Below are 22,485 nucleotides of genomic sequence, written 5' to 3'. Positions count from 1 at the left end.
GCCCTGTATATAACAATATCCCTGTATAATACTGCCCTGTATATACCTGTATAATACTGCCCCTGTATAATACTGCCCTGTATATACCTGTATAATACTGCCCCTGTATAATACTGCCCCTGTATAATACTGCCCCTGTATATACTGCCCTGTGTCCCTCAGACACACACCGCGCTGTACGCCGTCTCCAGGAGACCAGACACGTGATCTCCTCTTATCGCTGTCACTCACTAATGTCATAGATTTTTGTCACGCGAGATTTGGTCTTTGTTCTCGTGAGATGTTACCGCGTCCTTAAACAGCCTCTTCCTGTGCTCTCGCGAGATTACGCATCCTGTGTTTGCGGTGACTCACGGAGGCTGCTCTGCGGTGTTGGTCTCGCGGTGTGCCGAGGGAGCGGCCCGCATGGAGGTATAGGGTGGACGGAAGGTGAGTCGTGGGGGTCGGTGCAGCGGAGGCGTCTAGTGAGGCAGAGCCCCTGACATCGCCATTTTGAGGTGTGCGGCCTGGGGGAGCTGTATGTACGTGACAGGAATTTGAGGGGGAGGATATGTGGGTGCACTCGTGTGAATGGGGGTGAGAGGCGGGCAGTGTGCGTGTGACAGCAGTGGGTGCGGAGGCCTTCTGTATGTGAGCCTGGTGTGAGGGGTGACAGGACTGGTGGGTATGAGTATGGTGTGAGGGGTGTCAGCAGGACTGGTGGGTATGAGTATGGTGTGAGGGGTGACAGGACTGGTGGGTATAAGTATGGTGTGAGGGGTGACAGGAGGACTAGTGGGTATAAGTATGGTGTGAGGGGTGACAGGAGGACTAGTGGGTATAAGTATGGTGTGAGGGGTGACAGGAGGACTAGTGGGTATAAGTATGGTGTGAGGGGTGACAGGAGGACTAGTGGGTATAAGTATGGTGTGAGGGGTGACAGGAGGACTGGTGGGTATAAGTATGGTGTGAGGGGTGACAGGAGGACTGGTGGGTATAAGTATGGTGTGAGGGGTGACAGTTGGACTGCCGGGTATAAGTATGGTGTGAGGGGTGACAGGACTGGTGGGTATAAGTATGGTGTGAGGGGTGACAGGAGGACTGGTGGGTATAAGTATGGTGTGAGGGGTGACAGTTGGACTGGTGGGTATAAGTATGGTGTGAGGGGGGACAGGACTGGTGGGTATAAGTATGGTGTGAGGGGTGACAGGAGGACTGGTGGGTAGAGGTATGGTGTGAGGGATGACGGCGGGACTGGTGGGTAGAGGTATGGTGTGTGGGGTGACGGCGGGAATGGTGGGTAGAGGTATGGTGTGAGGGGTGACGGCGGGACTGGTGGGTAGAGGTATGGTGTGAGGGGTGACGGCGGGACTGGTGGGTAGAGGTATGGTGTGAGGGGTGACGGCGGGACTGGTGGGTAGAGGTATGGTGTGAGGGGTGACGGCGGGACTGGTGGGTAGAGGTATGGTGTGAGGGGTGACGGCGGGACTGGTGGGCAGAGGTATGGTGTGAGGGGTGACGGCGGGACTGGTGGGTAGAGGTGTGGTGTGAGCCGAAATCTAAACTTAATGAGGGCCCTTGAACCCGTAGTTATGGCTGTACCTTGTAGCGTCAGGCGTTTAGGGCTCATTCAGCGCTCCTTACAGACACGTGCTCTTCGTCCCTTCATTACCTCCCTGCGGATGTTTCTTCCACTGTTTTGATACATTGTTTATTTTTCAGCTAATGGTAATGAAAGCGATGTCCCAGTCGATACATCACTATGCTCAGTGGGATAGCCGTGCTTGGAGTTTTAGGGCTCTTTCACACCTGCGTTCTCGTCTTCCGGCATAGAGTTCCGTTGTCGGGTCTCTGCCGGAAGAATCCTGATCATTCAGAATGCATTAGGATAAAACTGGAGTGAAATCCGTTCAGGATGCATAATGATGTCTTCAGTTTTTTGGCCGGAGAAAATACCGCAGCATGCTGCGCTTTTTGCTCCGGCCAAAAATCCTGAAGACTTGCCGCAAGGCCGGATCTGGAATTAATGCCCATTGAAAGGCATTGATCCGGATCCGGCCTTAAGCTAAACGTTGTTTCGGCGCATTGCCGGATCCGACGTTTAGCTTTTTTAGAGTGGTTACCATGGCTGCCGGGACGCTAAAGTCCTGGCAGCCATGGTAAAGTGTAGCGGGGTGCGGGGGAGCAGTATACTTACCGTCCGTGCGGCTCCCAGGGCGCTCCAGAGTGACGTCAGGGCGCCGTGATCGCATGGGGCGCTCTGACGTCACTCTGGAGCGTCCCGGGAGCCGCGCGGACTGTAAGTATACCGCTCCCCGCTCCTACTATGGCAACCAGGATTTTAATAGCGTCCTGGCTGCCATAGTAACACTGAACGCATTTTGAAGATGGATCCGTCTTCAAATGCTTTCAGTACACTTGCGATTTTCCGGATCCGGCGTGTAATTCCGGCAAGTGGAGTACACGCCGTATCCGGACAACGCAAGTGTGAAAGAGGCCTTAGTTCCACTTTGCTGCTGTTGTAAGAAGCTGTGGATTTTCCTTAGCAGAAACTCCGCCGCGTAAGCGTCCTGTGTGGCCATGCCCTGAGATGTGACTGGAGCAGCCTCATCCACCGCGCTGCAGGAAGTAGCGGGGACAATTCTGGGGGTCATTTCTAGGACGTCTCCTTTCTTGTGGGTGCTGGGATTGTGCCACATGGTCTTGTCTCTTCACATGGTCCTCCGGTGCCCACACGTAACATGTCGGGTGTTTACGGGGTGCTCCAGTGGGAACATTCCCGACGTCTGCTCATACCGCAAAAGAAGTGTATGGGGAGAGTTGTCTCTACTTCCATCACCTTGGTCAGAGTTGCACACCAGTTGTGTGTGTTCCTTTGGGGGAGACCGTTGCACCCTCTCCCTGGCCTGCGATTTCCTATGTTGGGACACGTCTATTGTGGTCTGTGGCTCCTTTGACTTTATAAGGAAGTGAGATCTAATGTGCACAATGGAGAGCAGGAAGGCTGAGCCCGAGGATACGGTGCTGATGGTTTTCAGTCGCGTTTGATCTTCTTGGTTTTGTCTGTACACAACCTGTAGTCTCATTGTGTGGAGCAGAAGGAACGTGATGTTTTATTCAATATCTGGGCAGCGGTCACAACCCCCGAAGATGGCCACATAAAATAGCCAAATAATCCCACTGATATTCTTATGTGCATAGTCGCTGCTCAGCTGCCGCTGAAGTTGGAAGAGATGAGCGGCATTGTGAGCTGCTTATCCCTCTTGGCAGCAAATAGTGTAAATATCGGCTTATGAAGGCAGTCTGACAGGATAGCGATGTGTACGCTGTAGCATGGCCGAAACGATTCCAGTTCACTACGCGTATGGAAGGATTGATAGAGCAGTGACATTATTTCTAAAATAATAGTTTACTGCAGCCTTAGAGTAGTCTACCGATTATTTTTTACGATTAATCGAGTACTCTAATAAAAAAAAATTAAGACTGTTTTACCTTTATAAAAACTCATCCGTCCCCAACACCCTTCGTTCCCCCCCCCTGTGCCATCAGCTCGACACCACCACCAAGTGCCGATTTGAACCCTTCCTATTTCTAAAGCTGGCCATGACATTAGATGTCGGTTGACCATCTAATGTGTGTGGGACCTCCCGCGACATCGGGTATCGGGGAGAGAAGGGTCGGCGTGTTGGATTTCACTTGTACAACCCTTTTATTCTTGGAGATCAGCAGCCTGCCAGAGGGGTCTGGTACCAGATCATTCCCTTCTCCCCTTCACATGCATATGGCTGAGCATCTGTGTGTATGGGGGATCGGGAAGTTATCTCCTATATCTGGCCAGCTTTATAGTTAGGATTTGTGGGCAAACTTGAATCATTGAGCAGGATGGCACTGTATTTCTTCAGGTGCTGCATGCCAGTAGAATTGAGACATTTTGTGGCACCCATCCTATAAGTGCCATCAGCTTGCCCCCCCGACGCGGCCTCTCCCAGCATTTTTTTCCTCTGGTGGCAAAGTCGCTGCCAATGGGAAATAACCAAATCGATCGAACAGTTTGGAAATTTAGGCTATTTTCGCACGAGTTAAAGTTGAAGGAAAAAACGCATCAGGTTTGTCCTAATGCATTCTGAATAGAGAGCAATCCGTTCAGGATGCTTCAGGATGTCTTCAGTTCAGTCCTTTTTACGGTATTTGGCCGGAGAAAATACCGCAGCATGCAGCAGTATTGTATCCGGCCAAAATCCCAGAACACTTGCCGGCATTAATTTCCACAGAAATGTATTAGTGCCGGATCCGGTATTAAAATTGGCGCATTGACCGATCCTCTGTGCGCATGCGCTGACCTTTAATCTGAACAAAATAAATATCTGATCTGTTTTTCCGGATGACACCGGAGAGACGGATCCGGTATTTTAATGCGATTGGCAGACGGATCCGTAAACAAATGATATCCGTTTGCATACAGATTTCTGGATCTGGCCAGCAGTATCGGCAACAGAACTCCGTGCCGGAATCCAACAACGCAAGTGTGAAAGGGGCCAGTCTGCTGATGGAATGGGGGGCCCCTTTCACACTTGCGTTGTTGGATTCCGGCATGCAGTTCTGTTGCCGATACTGGCTGCCAGATCCGGAAATCTGTATGCATTGTAGAAATTCATTGCCATTTATGTTAGCAAATATCTGTGTTTTTTCAGAGGAGCCTAATGACCATTAACAGGAGGTCTCCTCGTTAGACCTTCACCCGGTGTACTAGGGAGTCTCAGAAAATCCCCTTTATACTTCTTATGCATCAGGAGGCCGTCTGGCAGCGCGGTCTCCTGTGGGCCCGTAACATGGTCCTGGGGGAGGATAGCTCCATAAATATGACTGAGAATAGCTGTAAAAGCTGCGGTATAGTGGAGCCCCCGTTCACCTGTCCGGCTTCCTTATTAAGTCCCTATAACAAAACAGAGCAATAAGTAAAGGACCACGTCATTATGGCTCCTCCAATGGACAGGGCGTGATGATGATGATTGATTACATGCATCTCCGCCTGCATTTTACGGATGGGAGTGCCATCCAAATAGGGCATTAATTTGGCTGAGGGGGGTGGATATTATGGCTTCAATTATCGAGCTGGACAATAAGACGAGTCATAGATGCCAAATGTCGTCCTTGTCCAGTCTGAGCGGGGGGTTGTTAGGTGGAGGCCCACCTCATTTAGGATGTAGATGGACCCTGATTCAGTCTCTCCCTCCCCATGGTGCTGACTTCAATGTAGGTGCAGGCTGGTTGGGCAGTACCCACAGCAAAACGGACAAACTCACACAAAATTACCCCAAATATACACATATAAAAATCACCATCGCAACCAACTACTGTGACGTGCCTGGATTTGGCACCTCACTGCTGCAGCCAGTCACTGTCCTCTGCTGTAGGCTGCCTCGGTTTGGCTGCAGCAGAGGACACAACAGGAACGGGAGTACCAGAGGAGAGAGTTGCCAGAGATTTTTAGACAATCCCTTTAAGAGGCCCTTGTCAGGCAGATAACATCTGATTTCCTTTTAATGCTCAGTGCAGACAGGACTGCTGGGGACACCTCAGGATTATCGGCCGGGCCGCCGTTTTTAGTGCAGGTGATTTGGGCCATTAATCTGGTCAGGGTCTCTCTTAGCCGGGGTCAGACTGGTGCAGAGACCACAAGTGTAAGCTCATAAAGCTGTGTGACCTACATAGTGCTGTTCGATGCAGCGGCCTGTTCAGCCTGTGGTTGCTTGTGCAGATGCTGTATGTATTAGGATGATGCCTTTATATATGGGCAACGGGGGTGGAGGAAGTATTACAAGATTTAAGCCTCCAGGATCTAGTGCTACCTGTTTATGCATCTGAGCATTCCAGGTCTGTTCTCTGCATGGGAACATAGCAGAGCTCATTCAGCGCTTGCACTGGCATTAGAGATCCCTCCACCTTGCAGGTTGAACACTGAGCCCCTTAAGGGTAGGGGAGAAGAGCCGTAGGGAGCACTTGAAATAAAGGTATAAAACTTACATCGGCCATTGGAAGCCAAAAGGACACCGACAGGTGAATGGGTTTGTTTCTGCCAAATGTGGAGGATGAATGTGATGTGGACATAGTCTAAGGCTACTTTAACACTAGCGTTAAAGTTTTCCGGTATTGAGTTCTGACATTACAATTACCGCAATGACCGATCCGGTTTTCCAGTCTAAAAATGTAAAAAAATAAAATACCAGATCCATTTTTCCAGATGACACCAGAGAGACTGATCCGATATTTCAATGCATTTGTCAGACTGATCCGGATCGGTAAACAAATGATATCAGTTTGCATACGGATTTCCGGATCCGGCAGGCATTTCCAGCAACGGAACTGCTTGCTGGAATACAACAATGCAAGTGCGAAAGGGGCCTAATACATACCACCAGCAGATGGGGAAGGATTGTCGCCAGCCGCTGGGATTTGCAGATGTTCGGGGTGGGGGCACGTTTTCTGGAGAACCTCAGGGGACTTCCAGAAATAACCAAGAACTGGCGCTGTAAACATCCTGTGGTGAACACGTACCGTCTCCGTGTTCTAGTTTCCCTGCTACATTGTAGCATCTGCTGCTTGTTTTATGAATGGAGGGTTTCGCTGCTTTTCCGTGTGTGACTGGATTTGGCCTCTGCTTGTTTTAGTATGGAGGTTAGGTTAATGATTGCTGGGTTATCTGCCAAGAAGCCCGTGCCGCGGGATCAGCTCGGCGCCTCCTCCAGCCTGTATGTATGGTGAAGAGCAGCGCTTTGAGGCGGTAGGTGAGGCTCAGCTTGGGCGGTAGTTGTGACCTGACTCCCAACACCCCAACGATCAGCTGTTTGGACGGGTCGCTTCACTCCAGGACGGGCACTGGGTGGCGGCTGTGATTGGTACTGCAGACCCGCTGACCAGATACTTAGGACTATCCTGAGGGTAGGCCATTGGTATTAAAATCCTGGACAAAAACTAATGCAGGGCCTGAGAGGGTGGAGCGGGACTTCCGTCTTTTGCTCATGCTCACAAGCTCTGTTTTAATCCGAATTTTTGGCAGATTGGTTTCGGACCCATTCACTTTAATGTGGCTACAAAAGATGAGGCCAGCACACCGTATGTCTATTCCGTGGCCACGCAAAAAGTAGAACATGTTCTGTTCTTGTCTGTAAAACGTACAGTGATAGGACAGTTCTATTACGGACCGGACGTTTCGTGAAACATACGTGGTTGTGTCCGTGTTTTGTGAATCTATAATTTGCGTTCCGCAAAACAGGCTATGCTCTTGTGCATGAGGCTTTGGACTGCACAAAACCTAATACAGCAAGGCAAATTTACTAAGCACTCTGGATATAACACCGCTATGACACTGCCTATCTCGCGTATGGGTAATGGCGGCAGTGTCTTGGTGGACGGCACAAATATTCCTAAATGTAATGTGTGTAATTTTGTTTGGTTATAGACATAGTACCTATAAATCTGACCTATCAGGGCCACATTGTTGCTAATACATCTCCTACAATAAACGCGTGTGTACCCAGACTATTCCCAGTCCAAACCATCATAAAGTATCAAAAACCTTTTATTTCATATCATCTATATATAAAGGGTGTATGTGTGCATGTAGATATGTATGTGTGTGTGTGTATATGTGTGTATGTATATATATATATATATATATATATATATATATATATATATATATATATATATATATATATATATATATATATATATATATATTGTGTATGTATGTTCCGCGATCACTGAAAAACCCAACCATCGATTTCAACTAAACTTGGTATACACATCCCCTGGATCTTGTGGGGGTCTCGGCTCTCTAGGACGTACCGTTCCTGAGAAATTCCCAAAAAGTGACCTCCATTAGCCAATACAAGCCTGCAAGTCTTTCTCTTCATATCCCCACTGCCATACACACGGTCACATGACCCTGATCAGCCAATAGAAGCTCGCAGGCTTAGTCTCCACACACACACAGCTTTACTCCAGGTTTCCATAACAACCCGGCCATTTTTCTTCACTGCTGTAGGCTAGGGCTACACGATGGCATGTGTCGCATGACAATAAATCACACGACACGTAGGGCACACTACACTGCTACATGGTTATTACGGTTGAAAAAAGACATGCGTCCATCAAGTCAACCAAGGGATCGGTGGGGATGCGAATCCCAAAAGGAATTGAGACTCAGATTTCTACACGTTTTCAGAAGCATTAATGTTTTTTACTTTTAAGAATTCATCTAAATCCTTTTTGAAACTGTTCCTGCTGTGACCACGTCCACGTCCAGAGCTTTCATGCCTCTGGAGACTGAACTTTTCCTTCCCAAGTCGGAGGCAGCGCCCCCTTGTCTTTTGAGGGCATTTTACATGGAACAGCTTTTCACTGTATTTTTTTTGTATGGGCTATTTATATATTTTCTATAGGTTAATCATGTCTCTAACCCTAACCCTAACCCCCCCCCCCCCCCCCCCCCCCTTAGATGTCTCTTATCAAGACTAAATGAATTAAATTATTTTAATCTTTCTTCATAACTAAGACCCTCCAGGCCCCTTATCAGTTTAGTCGCTCTTCTCTGTACTTTTTGCAGCTGCAGTGTATGGACTGGTGCACTGAACTGAACTGCATATTCCAGATGAGGCAGCCCCAGCGCTCTGTAAAGTGGTGATATTACATCCCTGCCCCGCGGGTGCATGACAGTATCATGGTGGCCTTAGAAGCAGCCCGTTGACATTGTATACTATAATTTAATCTACCATCCACAAGGACACCCAAATCCTTCTCTATAAGTGACTCTCCCAGTGTTACATCCCCTAGGACATATGAAGCATGGAGATTATTACTACAAAGATTCATTACTTGAACTCGGTGTGTTCAAGTCAGCTTGTAGTTTATGGACATCTTCCATAGACCGCACAGTACTACACAGCTTGGTGTCATCTGCAACAATAGAAATGGTGCTAATAATCCCGTCCTCGATATTATTAATAAATAGAGGGCCCAGCACTGAACCTTGGGGTCACCACTTATATCCTGGGGCCATGAATAGGAATCATTGACCACAACTCTCTGGACACGTCCTTCAGCCAGTTTTCAATCCATTTACAAACTATACTTTCCAAGCACAAAATCCTTTACCTATTAAACGTCTGAGGGACAGGATCAAAAGCCTTTGCAAAATCCAGAAACACAACTTCCACAGCCGCCCCTCTGTCCAGGCTACTACTCACCGCCTCACTATATCCACAGCCGCCCCTCTGTCCAGGCTACTACTCGCCTCACTACATCCACAGCCGCCCCTCTGTCCAGGCTACTACTCGCCTCGCTACATCCACAGCCGCCCCTCTGTCCAGGCTACTACTTACCTCACTACATCCACAGCTACCCCTCTGTCCAGGCTACTACTCACCGCCTCACTATATCCACAGCCGCCCCTCTGTCCAGGCTACTACTCACCGCCTCACTATATCCACAGCCGCCCCTCTGTCCAGGCTACTACTCACCTCACTATATCCACAGCCGCCCCTCTGTCCAGGCTACTACTCACCTCACTACATCCACAGCCGCCCCTCTGTCCAGGCTACTACTCGCCTCGCTACATCCACAGCCGCCCCTCTGTCCAGGCTACTACTCACCTCACTATATCCACAGCCGCCCCTCTGTCCAGGCTACTACTCACCTCACTACATCCACAGCCGCCCCTCTGTCCAGGCTACTACTCACCGCCTCACTATATCCACAGCCGCCCCTCTGTCCAGGCTACTACTCACCTCACTACATCCACAGCCGCCCCTCTGTCCAGGCTACTACTCGCCTCGCTACATCCACAGCCGCCCCTCTGTCCAGGCTACTACTCGCCTCGCTACATCCACAGCCGCCCCTCTGTCCAGGCTACTACTCGCCTCGCTACATCCACAGCCGCCCCTCTGTCCAGGCTACTACTCGCCTCGCTACATCTACAGCCGCCCCTCTGTCCAGGCTACTACTTACCGCCTCACTACATCTACAGCCGCCTCTCTGTCCAGGCTACTACTCACCGCCTCGCTACATCCACAGCTGCCCCTCTGTCCAGGCTACTACTAGCCTCGCTACATCCACAGCCGCCCCTCTGTCCAGGCTACTACTCGCCTCGCTACATCCACAGCCGCCCCTCTGTCCAGGCTACTACTCGCCTCTCTACATCCACAGCCGCCCCTCTGTCCAGGCTACTACTCGCCTCGCTACATCCACAGCCGCCCCTCTGTCCAGGCTACTACTTACCGCCTCACTACATCTACAGCCGCCTCTCTGTCCAGGCTACTACTCACCGCCTCGCTACATCCACAGCCGCCCCTCTGTCCAGGCTACTACTTGCCTCGCTACATCCACAGCCGCCCCTCTGTCCAGGCTACTACTCGCCTCGCTACATCCACAGCCGCCCCTCTGTCCAGGCTACTACTCGCCTCGCTACATCCACAGCCGCCCCTCTGTCCAGGCTACTACTCGCCTCGCTACATCCACAGCCGCCCCTCTGTCCAGGCTACTACTCGCCTCGCTACATCCACAGCCGCCCCTCTGTCCAGGCTACTACTCGCCTCGCTACATCCACAGCCGCCCCTCTGTCCAGGCTACTACTCACCTCACTACATCCACAGCCGCCCCTCTGTCCAGGCTACTACTCACCGCCTCACTACATCCACAGCCGCCCCTCTGTCCAGGCTACTACTCGCCACCTCATAAAAACATCAGGTTAGGGTCCATTCACACGTCAGTATTTTTCTATATCTCGAATTTCTGTCCGTCTTTTGCGGATCCGTTGTTCCTGAAAATGTTTCCGTATGTCATCCGTTTTTTGCGGATCCATTGACTTTGTATTGTACCAGGATCTGATTTTGCGGATATCAATAGAACAAGTTTTATATTTTTTCGGACATGCGGGATAGAACGGAAACTGACAGCACACATTGTGCTGTCTGATTTTTTTTTTTTCTTTTTTTTCAGGACCCGTTCAAAATGAATGGGTACGCAACTGGTGCAGATCTGTTCCGCAAAAAACGGAACAGATCAGGAAAGAAACAACGGACGTGTGAACGGACCCTTAGTCTGACAACTTCTGTCCTTGGTAAACTCATGCTGGTTATCACTTATAATATTATTTATAGTCACATACTCCTGTATATAGTCCCTTTTAAGATTCCTTCAAATATTTTTATCCACAACAGAAGTTAAACTAACTGGTCTATAATTACCTGTGGAGGACCTAGATCCTTTTTTGATATTGGCCCCCCATTTGCCGTGCGCCAATCACTTGGCCCTGTACCAGTTCCTGGAGGATCTTTAAAAATTATAAACAGGGGCACAGCAATGACTGAACGGAGCTCTTTAAGCACTCTTGGGTGTTATCCATCTGGACCTGGAGCCTTGTTCATTTACCTTATTTAACTTATCTTACCATATCTACAGTTAGCCAATAGAGTATATTACTGGATGTACTAACAGCTCCAGCACCACCGATATCAGCTCCTTTCTCTTTTGTATATGCAGAGCTAAAAAAACATTAAGTAACTCTGCATTTTCCTTATCTTCCGTGACTACCCCCCCTTTACCATTATTTAGGGGACCTACCTGCTCAGACCTAGGTTTTTTAGCATTTTGGGGGGATTTGTTTTGCTACCTGCTGTTCGTTTGTTATCTTTGCTAATTTTATCTCCTTTTTACAGATTTTATTAAGCCCTTTGTAAACTTCAAACGTTACAGCTGACCCCAAAGATTAGCATTTTTTTAACTGCCCTCTTTGTCTTTTTTTTTTGCTCTTTTTACAGTAGCTGTAAGCCATGGGGAGTTTAATTTTAGGCTACTTTCACACTTGCGTTCAGAGTGGATCCATCTGGTGTCTGCACAGACGGATCCGCTCCTATAATTCAGACGGATCCGCTCCTATAATTCAGACGGATCCGCTCCTATAATTCAGACGGATCCGCTCCTATAATTCAGACGGATCCGCTCCTATAATTCAGACGGATCCGCTCCTATAATTCAGACGGATCCGCTCCTATAATTCAGACGGATCCGCTCCTATAATTCAGACGGATCCGCTCCTATAATTCAGACGGATCCGCTCCTATAATTCAGACGGATCCGCTCCTATAATTCAGACGGATCCGTCCAGACTTTACATTGAAAGTCAATGGGGACGGATTCATTTGAAAATTGAGCCATACTGTGTCAACTTCAAATGGATCCGTCCCCATTGACTTTCAATGTAAAGTCTGGACGGATCCGTTTGCCTCCGCACGGCCAAGCAGCGTTCGGGTGTCTGCCGGAGGACAAGCGGTGCCAGACTGATGCATTCTGAGCGGATCCTCATCCACTCTGAATGCATTAGGGCAGTACAGATCCGTTCGGGGCCGCTTGTGAGAGCCTTCAAAACGGAACTCGCAAGCGGAGCCCCGAACACTAGTGTGAAAGTAGCCTTAGCCGTTTATACTTGTTACCTAAAGGGATACATATTTTTTTTTTTTTTTGTGTGTGCAATTACTCGATGTGGATTTGAAGCTCTCCCATTTGTCCTCAGTATTATGTGACAGTAGCTGCTCCCAGTCTATGCCCTGAAATGCTGCCCTCAACCCGGGGAAATTGGCCTTTTTGAAATGCAGCATGTTTGCTCTGCCTGATGGAGTTTGCTTTTTATTGTTTAGGGGGAATATAATTATATTATGGTCACTATCACCTAATGTTTCTCGAACAGTAACATTTCCAACAAGCTTTGCATCGTTAGAGATTACCAGATCCAGATTGATGTTGCACGACAATTTTTATGATAGTCTATGGTGTTGCACTGCCACGCAACAGTCGCAGAAAAATCCACATGTCGTCATGTAAGGGTACTTTCACACTTGCGGCAGGACGGATCCGACAGGCTGTTCACCATGTCGGATCCGTCCTGCGGCTATTTCGCCGTGCCCGCGGACCGCCGCTCCGTCCCCATTGACTATAATGGGGACGGGGGCGGAGCTCCGGCGCAGCACGGCGGTGCACTGAGAAAGGCCGCCGGACTAAAATTACTGCATGTCAGGCTTTTTAGTCCGGCGGCTTTCTCCGTGCACCGCCGTGCTGCGCCGGAGCTCCGCCCCCGTCCCCATTATAGTCAATGGGGACGGAGCGGCGGTCCGCGGGCACGGCGAAATAGCCGCAGGACGGATCCGACATGGTGAACAGCCTGTCGGATCCGTCCTGCCGCAAGTGTGAAACTAGCCTAACTCTAGCATTAAAGGGACAGGGTGCTGTGGAGGTCACTGTTAAGAGGGCAGGGGCTACTATTAAAGGGGCAACTGCTGTGGAGGTCACTAAGGCAGCAGGGTACTGTGGAGGTCACTGTTAAGGGGGCGGGCCCCTGAGGAGGTCACTGTCAAGGGAGTGGGGTGCTGTGAAACTCGCTGTCAAAGGGGCAGACTGCTGTGAAGGTCAAAGTTAAGGGGATGGGCTGCTGTGGAGGTCCCATTTTTTGGAGGCAGAGGGGTCAGTGTTAAGGGTGAGGGGCTGTAGAGGTCACTGTTATGGGGGATACTGTCTATCTTTTAACGACACACAGAAACATTAACTGAAATAGATGTAATATACCCGTGTGAAGCCGCGTCCTTCTGTATATATGTGTGTGTGTGTGTATATATGCATGTATGTACAGTACAGACCAAAAGTTTGGACGCACCTTCTCATTCAAAGAGTTTTCTTTATTTTCATGACTATGACAATTGTAGATTCACACTGAAGGCATCAAAACTATGAAGTAACACATGTGGAATTATATACATAACAAAAAAAGTGTGAAACAACTGAAAATGTCATATTCTAGGTTCTTCAAAGTAGCCACCTTTTGCTTTGATTACTGCTTTGCACACTCTTGGCATTCTCTTGATGAGCTCCAAGAGGTAGTCACCTGAAATGGTTTTCCAACAGTCTTGAAGGAGTTCCCAGAGATGCTTAGCACTTGTTGGCCCTTTTGCCTTCACTCTGCGGTCCAGCTCACCCCAAACCATCTGGATTGGGTTCAGGTCCGGTGACTGTGGAGGCCAGGTCATCTGGCGCAGCACCCCATCACTCTCCTTCATGGTCAGATAGCCCTTACACAGCCTGGAGGTGTGTTTGGGGTCATTGTCCAACTAAACGCAAACCAGATGGAATAGCATGCTGCTGCAAGATGCTGTGGTAGCCATGCTGGTTCAGTATGCCTTCAATTTTGAATAAATCCCCAACAGTGTCACTAGAAAAGCCCCCCCACACCATCACACCTCCTCCTCCATGCTTCACGGTGGGAACCAGGCATGTAGAGTTCATCCGTTCACCTTTTCTGCGTTGCACAAAGACACGGTGGTTGGAACCAAAGATCTCAAATTTGGACTCATCAGACCAAAGCACAGATTTCCACTGGTCTAATGTCCATTCCTTGTGTTCTTTAGCCCAAACAAGTCTCTTTTGCTTGTTGCCTGTCCTTAGCAGTGGTTTCCTAGCAGATCTTCTACCATGAAGGCCTGATTCACACAGTCTCCTCCTAACAGTTGTTCTAGAGATGTGTCTGCTGCTAGAACTCTGGGTGGCATTGACCTGGTCTCTAATCTGAGCTGCTGCTAACCTGCGATTTCTGAGGCTGGTGACTCGGATGAACTTCTCCTCTGCAGCAGAGGTGACTCTTGGTCTTCCTTTCCTGGGGCGGTCCGCATGTGAGCCAGTTTCTTTGTAGCGCTTGATGGTTTTTGTGACTGCACTTGGGGACACTTTCAAAGTTTTCCCAATTTTTCGGCTGACTGACTGACCTTCATTTCTTAAAGTAATGATGGCCACTCGTTTTTCTTTACTTAGCTGCTTTTTTCTTGCCATAATACAAATTCTAACAGTCTATTCAGTAGGACTATCAGCTGTGCATCCACCTGACTTCTCCACAACGCAACTGATGGTCCCAACCCCATTTATAAGGCAAGAAATCCCACTTATTACACCTGACAGGGCACACCTGTGAAGTGAAGACCATTTCAGGTGACTACCTCTTGAAGCTCATCAAGACAATGCCAAGAGTGTACAAAGCAGTAATCAAAGAAAAAGGTGGCTACTTTGAAGAACCTAGAATATGACATATTTTCAGTTGTTTCACACTTGTTTATGTAATGTATATAATTCCACATGTGTTACTTCATAGTTTTGATGCCTTCAGTGTGAATCTACAATTGTCATAGTCATGAAAATAAAGAAAACTCTTTGAATGAGAAGGTGTGTCCAAACTTTTGGTCTGTACTGTATGTGTGTGTGTATGTATCCTACATAAGAGTCCACATTACCAGGGACTTGCATGAAAGAGGGGCGGCTGGAAAAGGCTAGCAATAGGGCTGTGTGTAGAGCAGGCAAACGCGTTGGTTAAGTGAGGGGCGCTGGTAGGGCAGAGATATTTGGGGTATGTACATGGCTGACAATTTAATCTTATTGTTAGATCTAGGATTCTATTACTATATTGATCACATGATCTTTTTCTTTGTGCAATATGATGTACTCTTTTGCTGCTCTGATACACAGAGCCCTATTGCTAGCCTTTTGCAGCCATCCCTCTTTCATGCAAGTCCCTGGTAATGTGGACCCTTATGTATGGGTTTAATCTTGTATTTATGTGATGAAATAAAGGTTTTTGATACTTTATGATCGTTTGGACGTAGAATGGTCTAGGTACACACGTGCTTAAAGGGAACCTGTCATGTGGATATTTGATTATAATCTAACTAATTATATACAATAATTAACTACTAAAAAGTACCTTAGATGTATTCACTTACTAGTGTGACAGATGGTTACCTCATAATATACACACAAAGATGCTGCATGCTAATGAGCTGATTCGAGTCCGGCGTGATGTCATCGAGTCCAGCGTATATTTAATTCAGAGCTTTAGCCACTCCCCTTCCCACCTGCATTTTGCTAAAAGAATCAGTTACTTATTTATGTTGCCCTTAGTTAGGACACCATAAAACTGGTGACAGGTTCCCTTTAATGTAGGAGTCGTTATAGACATGGCAAAAGTTTTGATGGGTTGGGGTCCAAGTAGTGAGACCTCTGCCGATCTCTAGAATGAGCACAGAGAAGTGCTGTCTCTCCTCACTGCAAGAGACTGAAGCGAGACGGGCCCATAGACTTTCTATTGAGTCTCAGGAGAGAGGGCGATATGCGAGTGCTTCTCGCTCCTCGTCTAGCGATCAGTGGTGGTCTTAGTGCTCAGACCCCCAGCAATCAAAACTTTTGAGAGCTCAGCGGGTTCCATCATGTGCGCTGTTATACACCTTCCCCTTGGGTCTGACTGTCTGAATGAGCTGCCTAGCCTTTCACTTGTGTTTTTAGAACTAGTGAATATTTGCTCCCCTTTTAGCCGTGTCCATCACAACAAACAAGTGTTTGTCCCCCTGTACATAACCCTGTCCCCCAGTGATACCACCGATTGCAGGCTTTGGAGGGGCTGGTGTGATTACTAACCGCTTGCTTTTACTCTGCATGGCCTCTTGTATTATGATCTGTAATGCTGTGTTATATAGGTCATGTGTGCTTGCAGAAGAGTAGTGTGAGGAAGCTGGAGTGGCATGGCAGGACGGCCTCAGCCTTATGACAGTAACTCCAGTGATCCAGAGAACTGGGACCGGAAATTGTCTAATAGACCTCGTAAACTGTACAAACACTCAAGGTAGGTACTGAACAGCCAGTGGCACCTCATGTACATAGTGCACCTCCTTGATCCATGGCGTGTGGAGCATGATGATCATACGCTGTCGCTGGTTAATGTGTAGCTCTGCTCTGTTCTCTGCTTTATTTCATTGCTTTTGCAAGGTTACTTATCTGCTGCACTTAGAACTTCCGTTACTTTCTGAATTTTCTGTGGTGTAAATAGTTTGCCATTACTAGACCTATATAATTGGCCTATGTCTAAAGCATGGCTGCTCCATAAACTTCTCATTGCAGACACATTGCTAGGGTATGCCACCAAGGTCTGATAGCTGTGGGTCCCTGGGTCCCACCTTTTGGACCCGTGCCTATGTCCAGAACGGGACCCCCCCCCCCCCCAAAGTGAGCAGAGAGCAGCTGCAAGTTTTCGGCCGCCCTCCACTCTGGCTCTATCTTAGGCATTCCCATAGGAGTGAATGGAGCGGGGGCAGAGGTGGGACCTGCACCTATTTGACACCAGTGTCTTAGATTATACAACTCCATTATAAAGGACTTGTCCAGTAAAGATACTTGCATATTGTGCCACCCTTGATCCCGTCTTCTGTCCAATGGCAGCTCCACTTCATTCATTACAATGAGGACGAGCTGCAAAACCGGACTCCAATATTTTTTATCCTAGACAAACCCTTTATTTCTGAAGCCTAAAAACCAGGGGCAATCGAGGAATCGGCCTTGTGATGGGAATCCAAAGGTTTGTTCTAGACCCTAACCAGGTATCGAATGCGATCCTCAGGTGCCCCCCTTAACCCTTTGATGTCTGTTAGAGTAGATGACATCATGCCCTGATATGATTTTCATTGTAATTTTTGGCCCTTGGATGGAGTCGCCTCGATACTGTCCGTGTGTGAGCATATGTAATCCCCCATCAGAAGAGAATGGATTCCAGTATCCTTGCACACCCTGTGCTTCATGTGAGGGTAACATGACTGGGTGCACCGGTCCAGACCTGGCACACGTGACTGATTAGGCTACTTTCACATTAGTGTTCGCGGCTCCGCTTGTGAGTTCCGTTTAAAGGCTCTCACAAGCGGCCCTGAACGGATCCGTCCAGCCCTAATGCATTCCTAGTGGATGCGGATCCGCTCAGAATGCATCAGTCTTGATTCGTCTGAAGCTACTTTCACACTTAGAATTTTTTCTACAATATAATGCAGACGGACCCGTTCTGAACGGATCTCATCGTCTGCATTATAAGAGCGGATCCGTCTGGGCAGACCCCAGACGGATCCGCTCTGAACGCAAGTGTGAAAGTAGCCTTACAGGTGTTTTCTATGATCACATATACTAATGATACATTCTGGACCCAACATAGACATCTTAGACAAGTATGCATGGTCACGAGGGTTGCAGTGCAGCTCCATCTACCCGTCGCTGAGCGTTCATATTGTCCCTTCTACACACATCCGGTTTGCTGCACATTTTCTATGATTGAATGAATTGCTTACCTGCAGCACGAGCATGCATGTCTCCGAGCTCTGTTCACGACTGGGACTGTTACAGAAGTCTGCTGCATGTGAATATATCCTTATGCTTCATGCAGGATAAACTAGGATGCTTACTACATGTTGCTTTTCCACCATACTTTTGTGGTCAGCACAACCCTTGTTCACACAGGGACATGTGATGCCAACCGCAATGCATAAGAGATCTGAGCAGCTGACCAGAGCATTTCATCTTGGGGGTGTTTAGATGGGCGATCATTGATTGAAGAAATGGTTTTTAAGGTCCCTTTACACCGACACTAAACATTCCTCGCCAGCAATCTCGTGCTCATCAGTGAAGGAGACTGCAATATTCACATGCAGCGATCTCCTCCGCAGTATGGGGAGCAGTGATCACTAATGCCATCGCTCGTCCCCATACTGAAGCGTTCCTTCCTGACAATCTCCTGCTTGTCAGTGGAGGAGACACATTTACATGCAGCGATCTCCTCCACAGTACAGGGAGCAGTGATCACTAATACCATCGCTCTTCCCCATACAGACTAGTTGTTTACACAGCACGATCTGCTGCCGACAAACAACTATTTAGGTGCCTACACAAATGATCCAGATACCTGATGAACGAGTGTTTAGCTCGTTTATTTGGTAATTGATGGCACCTTTTACACCGCCAGATAATAGCGAACAAGGTTTCCTATGAGTGCTCGTTAGCGATTATCTGGCGGATTCTCGCCCTGTGTAAAAGTACCTTCCCATTCATCGGTACTTGTAAAAGGCAAAGCATAAGTCCCGGATAATGTAAATCCTCACTTAGAGTTAGTGCTATGCTCCTAGGAGGAGCCCTGATGGAGGCGGATCAAGCTGCTTGTAAATACTGAGAGTAGTAGTCATCTGCTCCTATCCCAGGAGACTTGGGTGTTTTTCATTCGAACTTCAGCCTCATGGTTAACATGATTTGTGTGTAAAGTCTGTGATTCTGGTGAAATTCACGATTGTGTGGCGGTCGTCTTCCAGTTTCAGGCGGACAATTCATCAGATTCTGGAGTATTTTTGTTCCCCTTCGTATTCATGTTTGCAGTATATGAGGTGCGGGGCGCGAGGGGAGGGGCGGCATTGTGTCACTTCCCTTTCACAATTTGAAAAAATGCTTTCTCGCGTGTCTACATGCAGCCTGCGGAGGGTGTCAGCGCCCCCCCTGAGAGCGTCATACATAGTCCCTGACGGTGCTCACACTAAAGCACTTCGTGGTCCGGTATTTTGATATGTGCACAGATTGCCTGGGTGGATATCTGCCGAAAATACTGCTGCGTTTTGAGTGGCACCCCTGTCTCTCCTCTTGGACACACATCCTTGCCCCAGTCTGCTATTCTACCATTTATATTCTGTTTTACGTGCCTCGTGAGTGGATTCAGACTCCATCGAGCTCCTGCTGTGGACAGGGCATTGTCGTAAGAATGGCCATAATGTCTACACAATACGTCTGGAGGGTCTTAAAATGCAGTACTAGAACAGTCAAAGGTAACACATACTCGCGGAAAGCTGCACAATATTTCATTATAATTATCTATAAAAAAAATCTGAATAAATATGCAGAACATGAAATAAAATACATAAAAAACATAAAAAACCTCTGTGTGCCTCCCCACCCCCTGATAAGGCGTAAGTGTCCCATATAGGGCACTGCTGGGGGTTATAGTTCCGCAGCAGCTGGAGGGCCGCGGGTTAGCCATCCCTGCTCTAGGATATGCTGTGAATGTCAGATAGTTGTGGGTTCCACCTCAATGACCCAGGAAGGTGGTCCTGAGGGTGACCCGAGGCAGGGCAGGCAGACACATGGGGGGTCCATCTCTGCCTGTGTAATGATTGGACAGGTGTGCTCTGTGGCGCTGTGGTATCTGGAACATTTCCAAAGACAGATCTTCCCTGAAGGCTCAAACTGTTCTGGCTGCTTCCTTTGCTGGGATTCGGTTCCATTTTAGGAATAATATATATGTGACTGCAGCAAAGGCTGTAATCGAGGCCCATATTTGCAAGCTTCGATGTGTCCCTAGTTGGCCTGTATTTGAGCGATGTTCCCCTGGCAGTGACTTGTGCACACGGCTCCCCGGCTGAGACTGAGGGAGGTCATAGACTGACGGCAGGTTAGGAGCAGGATCGCTGGCACTCGGCTCGGGATCTGCAGTTCTGGGGCGTATTTATTTCACCCTTTGCATATTTTAGTAGCAGGTTAGTCTTTAATACCATTAGAATTTCATCTTTTAATAAAGTGCTGTGGATTTGTATCCATCAACCCATGAAAGTGCATCTCGGGGCCGGTGTAACGTTTGACTTTACTCTATGGGAAGTTTATGGAGCAGAATACATAGGGAACCAACGCGTTCTTCTTCATGTGACCTGTAATGTACAGTGGACGCTTGTGCTGGTCAATTTAAAGGTCAGTACAGAATATTTGGATTGCGCCACATGGGAAATTGGGGAACTCTGTAAGGGCTCTTTCACACCTGCGTTATAGTCTTCCGGCATAGAGTTCCGTCGTCGGGGCTCTATACCGGAAGAATACTGATCAGGATTTTCCTAATGCATTCTGAATGGACAGTCCGTCCTTCAGGATGCATCAGGATGTCTTCCGTTCCGGAACGGAACGTTTTTTGGCCGCAGCAAATAGCGCAGCATGCTGCGCTTTTTGCTCCGGCCAAAAATCCTGAACACTTGCCGCAAGGCCGGATCCGGAATGAATGCCCATTGAAAGGCATTGATCCGGATCTGGCCTTAAGCTAAACGTCGTTTCGGCGCATTGCCGGATGCGACGTTTAGCTTTTTCTCAATGGTTACCATGGCTGCCGGGACGCTAAAGTCCTGGCAGCCATGGTAAACTGTAGTGGGGAGCGGGGAGTAGCATACTTACCATCCGTGCGGCTCCCGGGGCGCTCCAGAGTGACGTCAGGGCGCCCCAGGCGCATGGATGACGTGATCGCATGGATCACATGATCCATGCGCATGGGGCGCTCTGACGTCATTCTGGAGCGCCCCGGGAGCCGCACGGATGGTAAGTATGCTGCTCCCCCGCTCCCCACTACTACTATGGCAACCAGGACTTTAATAGCGTCCTGGGTGCCATAGTAACACTGAAAGCATTTTGAAGACGGATCCGTCTTCAAATGCTTTCAGTACACTTGCGTTTTTCCGGATCCGGCGTGTAATTCCGGCAAGTGGAGTACACGCCGGATCCGGACAACGCAAGTGTGAAAGAGGCCTTAAGGGGCCATTCATGCAGTGTTTTGTGCAGGTGTGGATTGCACACCAAAAAGGCGCTAAGCAGCTGCGCAGAATCGGTTGATTGTTTTATTTTATTTATTTATTTTTAATTTTTTTAGTGGGAGGCTGAGGTTTATGACTGTGCCAAGATGGGATACGTCCCCCCCCCCCCCCCCCCCCCGGCATTGTTACCACATTAATCCATGGCCTCATGACCGGCATCACGGCCTCCCAGACTGGTGCCATGGCATCCGCGCCAAATTCTGCCTACACTGTCCTGGATACAGCAGTGTTTTTCTGGTTTTATATAAACCTTTTGTTATTGCATAATCCAGGTATGCATCTTTACTTGCTGTCAGTGAATAAAAACATTTAGGCCCTTTCACACGGGCGAGTATTCCGCGCTGATGCGATGCGTGAGTTGAACGCATTGCACCCGCACGGAATCCCAACCCATTCATTTCTATGGGGCTGTTCACATGAGCAGTGATTTTCACGCATTACTTGTGCGTTGCGTGAAAATCGCAGCAAGCTCTATATTGTGCGTTTTTCACGTAACGCATGCCCCATAGAAATGAATAGGGTTGCGTGAAAATCGCAAGCATCCTCAAGCAAGTGCGGATGCGGTGTGATTTTCACGCACAGTTGCTAGGAGACAATCGGGATGGAGACCCGATCATTATTATTTTACCTTATAACATGGTTATAAGGGAAAATAATAGCATTCGGCATACAGAATGCAAAGTAAAATGGCGCTGGAGGGGTTAAAAAAGAACTTCTTTTTTTTTTTTTTTTTTTAACTCCCCTTAATCCACTTGATCGCGCAGCCGGCTTCTCTTCTGTCTTCATCTTAGCTGTGGAGGAACAGGACCTGTGGTGACGTCTCTCTGGGCATCACATGATCAGTCACATGATCTTTTACCATGGTGATGGATCATGGGATTACCCGAGTGATGTCACCACAGGTCCTGTTCCTACACAGCTAAGATGAAGACAGAAGAGATGCCGGCTGCGCGAGCAAGTGGACTAAGGGGAGTTAAAAATGTATTTATTTTTTAACCCC

The 22,485-nt window shown here is 48.3% G+C and overlaps 1 protein-coding gene across 2 annotated transcripts in view; it reads left to right on the top strand.

The window, feature by feature from the left end:
• The first annotated feature begins 296 nt into the window (after positions 1-296).
• BTBD10 (BTB domain containing 10) overlaps positions 297-22,485 on the top strand; it is a 43,203-nt gene continuing 21,014 nt past the window's right edge. Inside the window, exons 1-2 of one of the 2 annotated variants that reach the window (XM_044270226.1) lie at positions 297-429; positions 16,542-16,687. In XM_044270226.1, coding sequence (XP_044126161.1) covers positions 16,587-16,687 — 101 coding nt within the window. In that variant the 5' untranslated portion in view covers positions 297-429; positions 16,542-16,586. The remainder of the gene's footprint in view (positions 430-16,541; positions 16,688-22,485) is intronic. The other variant, XM_044270227.1, reaches the window with a different exon arrangement.

The sequence above is a fragment of the Bufo gargarizans genome, chromosome 10 (genome assembly GCF_014858855.1).
Source record: "Bufo gargarizans isolate SCDJY-AF-19 chromosome 10, ASM1485885v1, whole genome shotgun sequence".
NCBI lineage: Eukaryota > Metazoa > Chordata > Amphibia > Anura > Bufonidae > Bufo > Bufo gargarizans.
Note: the sequence above shows the minus strand (reverse complement) of the source record. Positions and strands in the feature narration are given on the sequence as shown.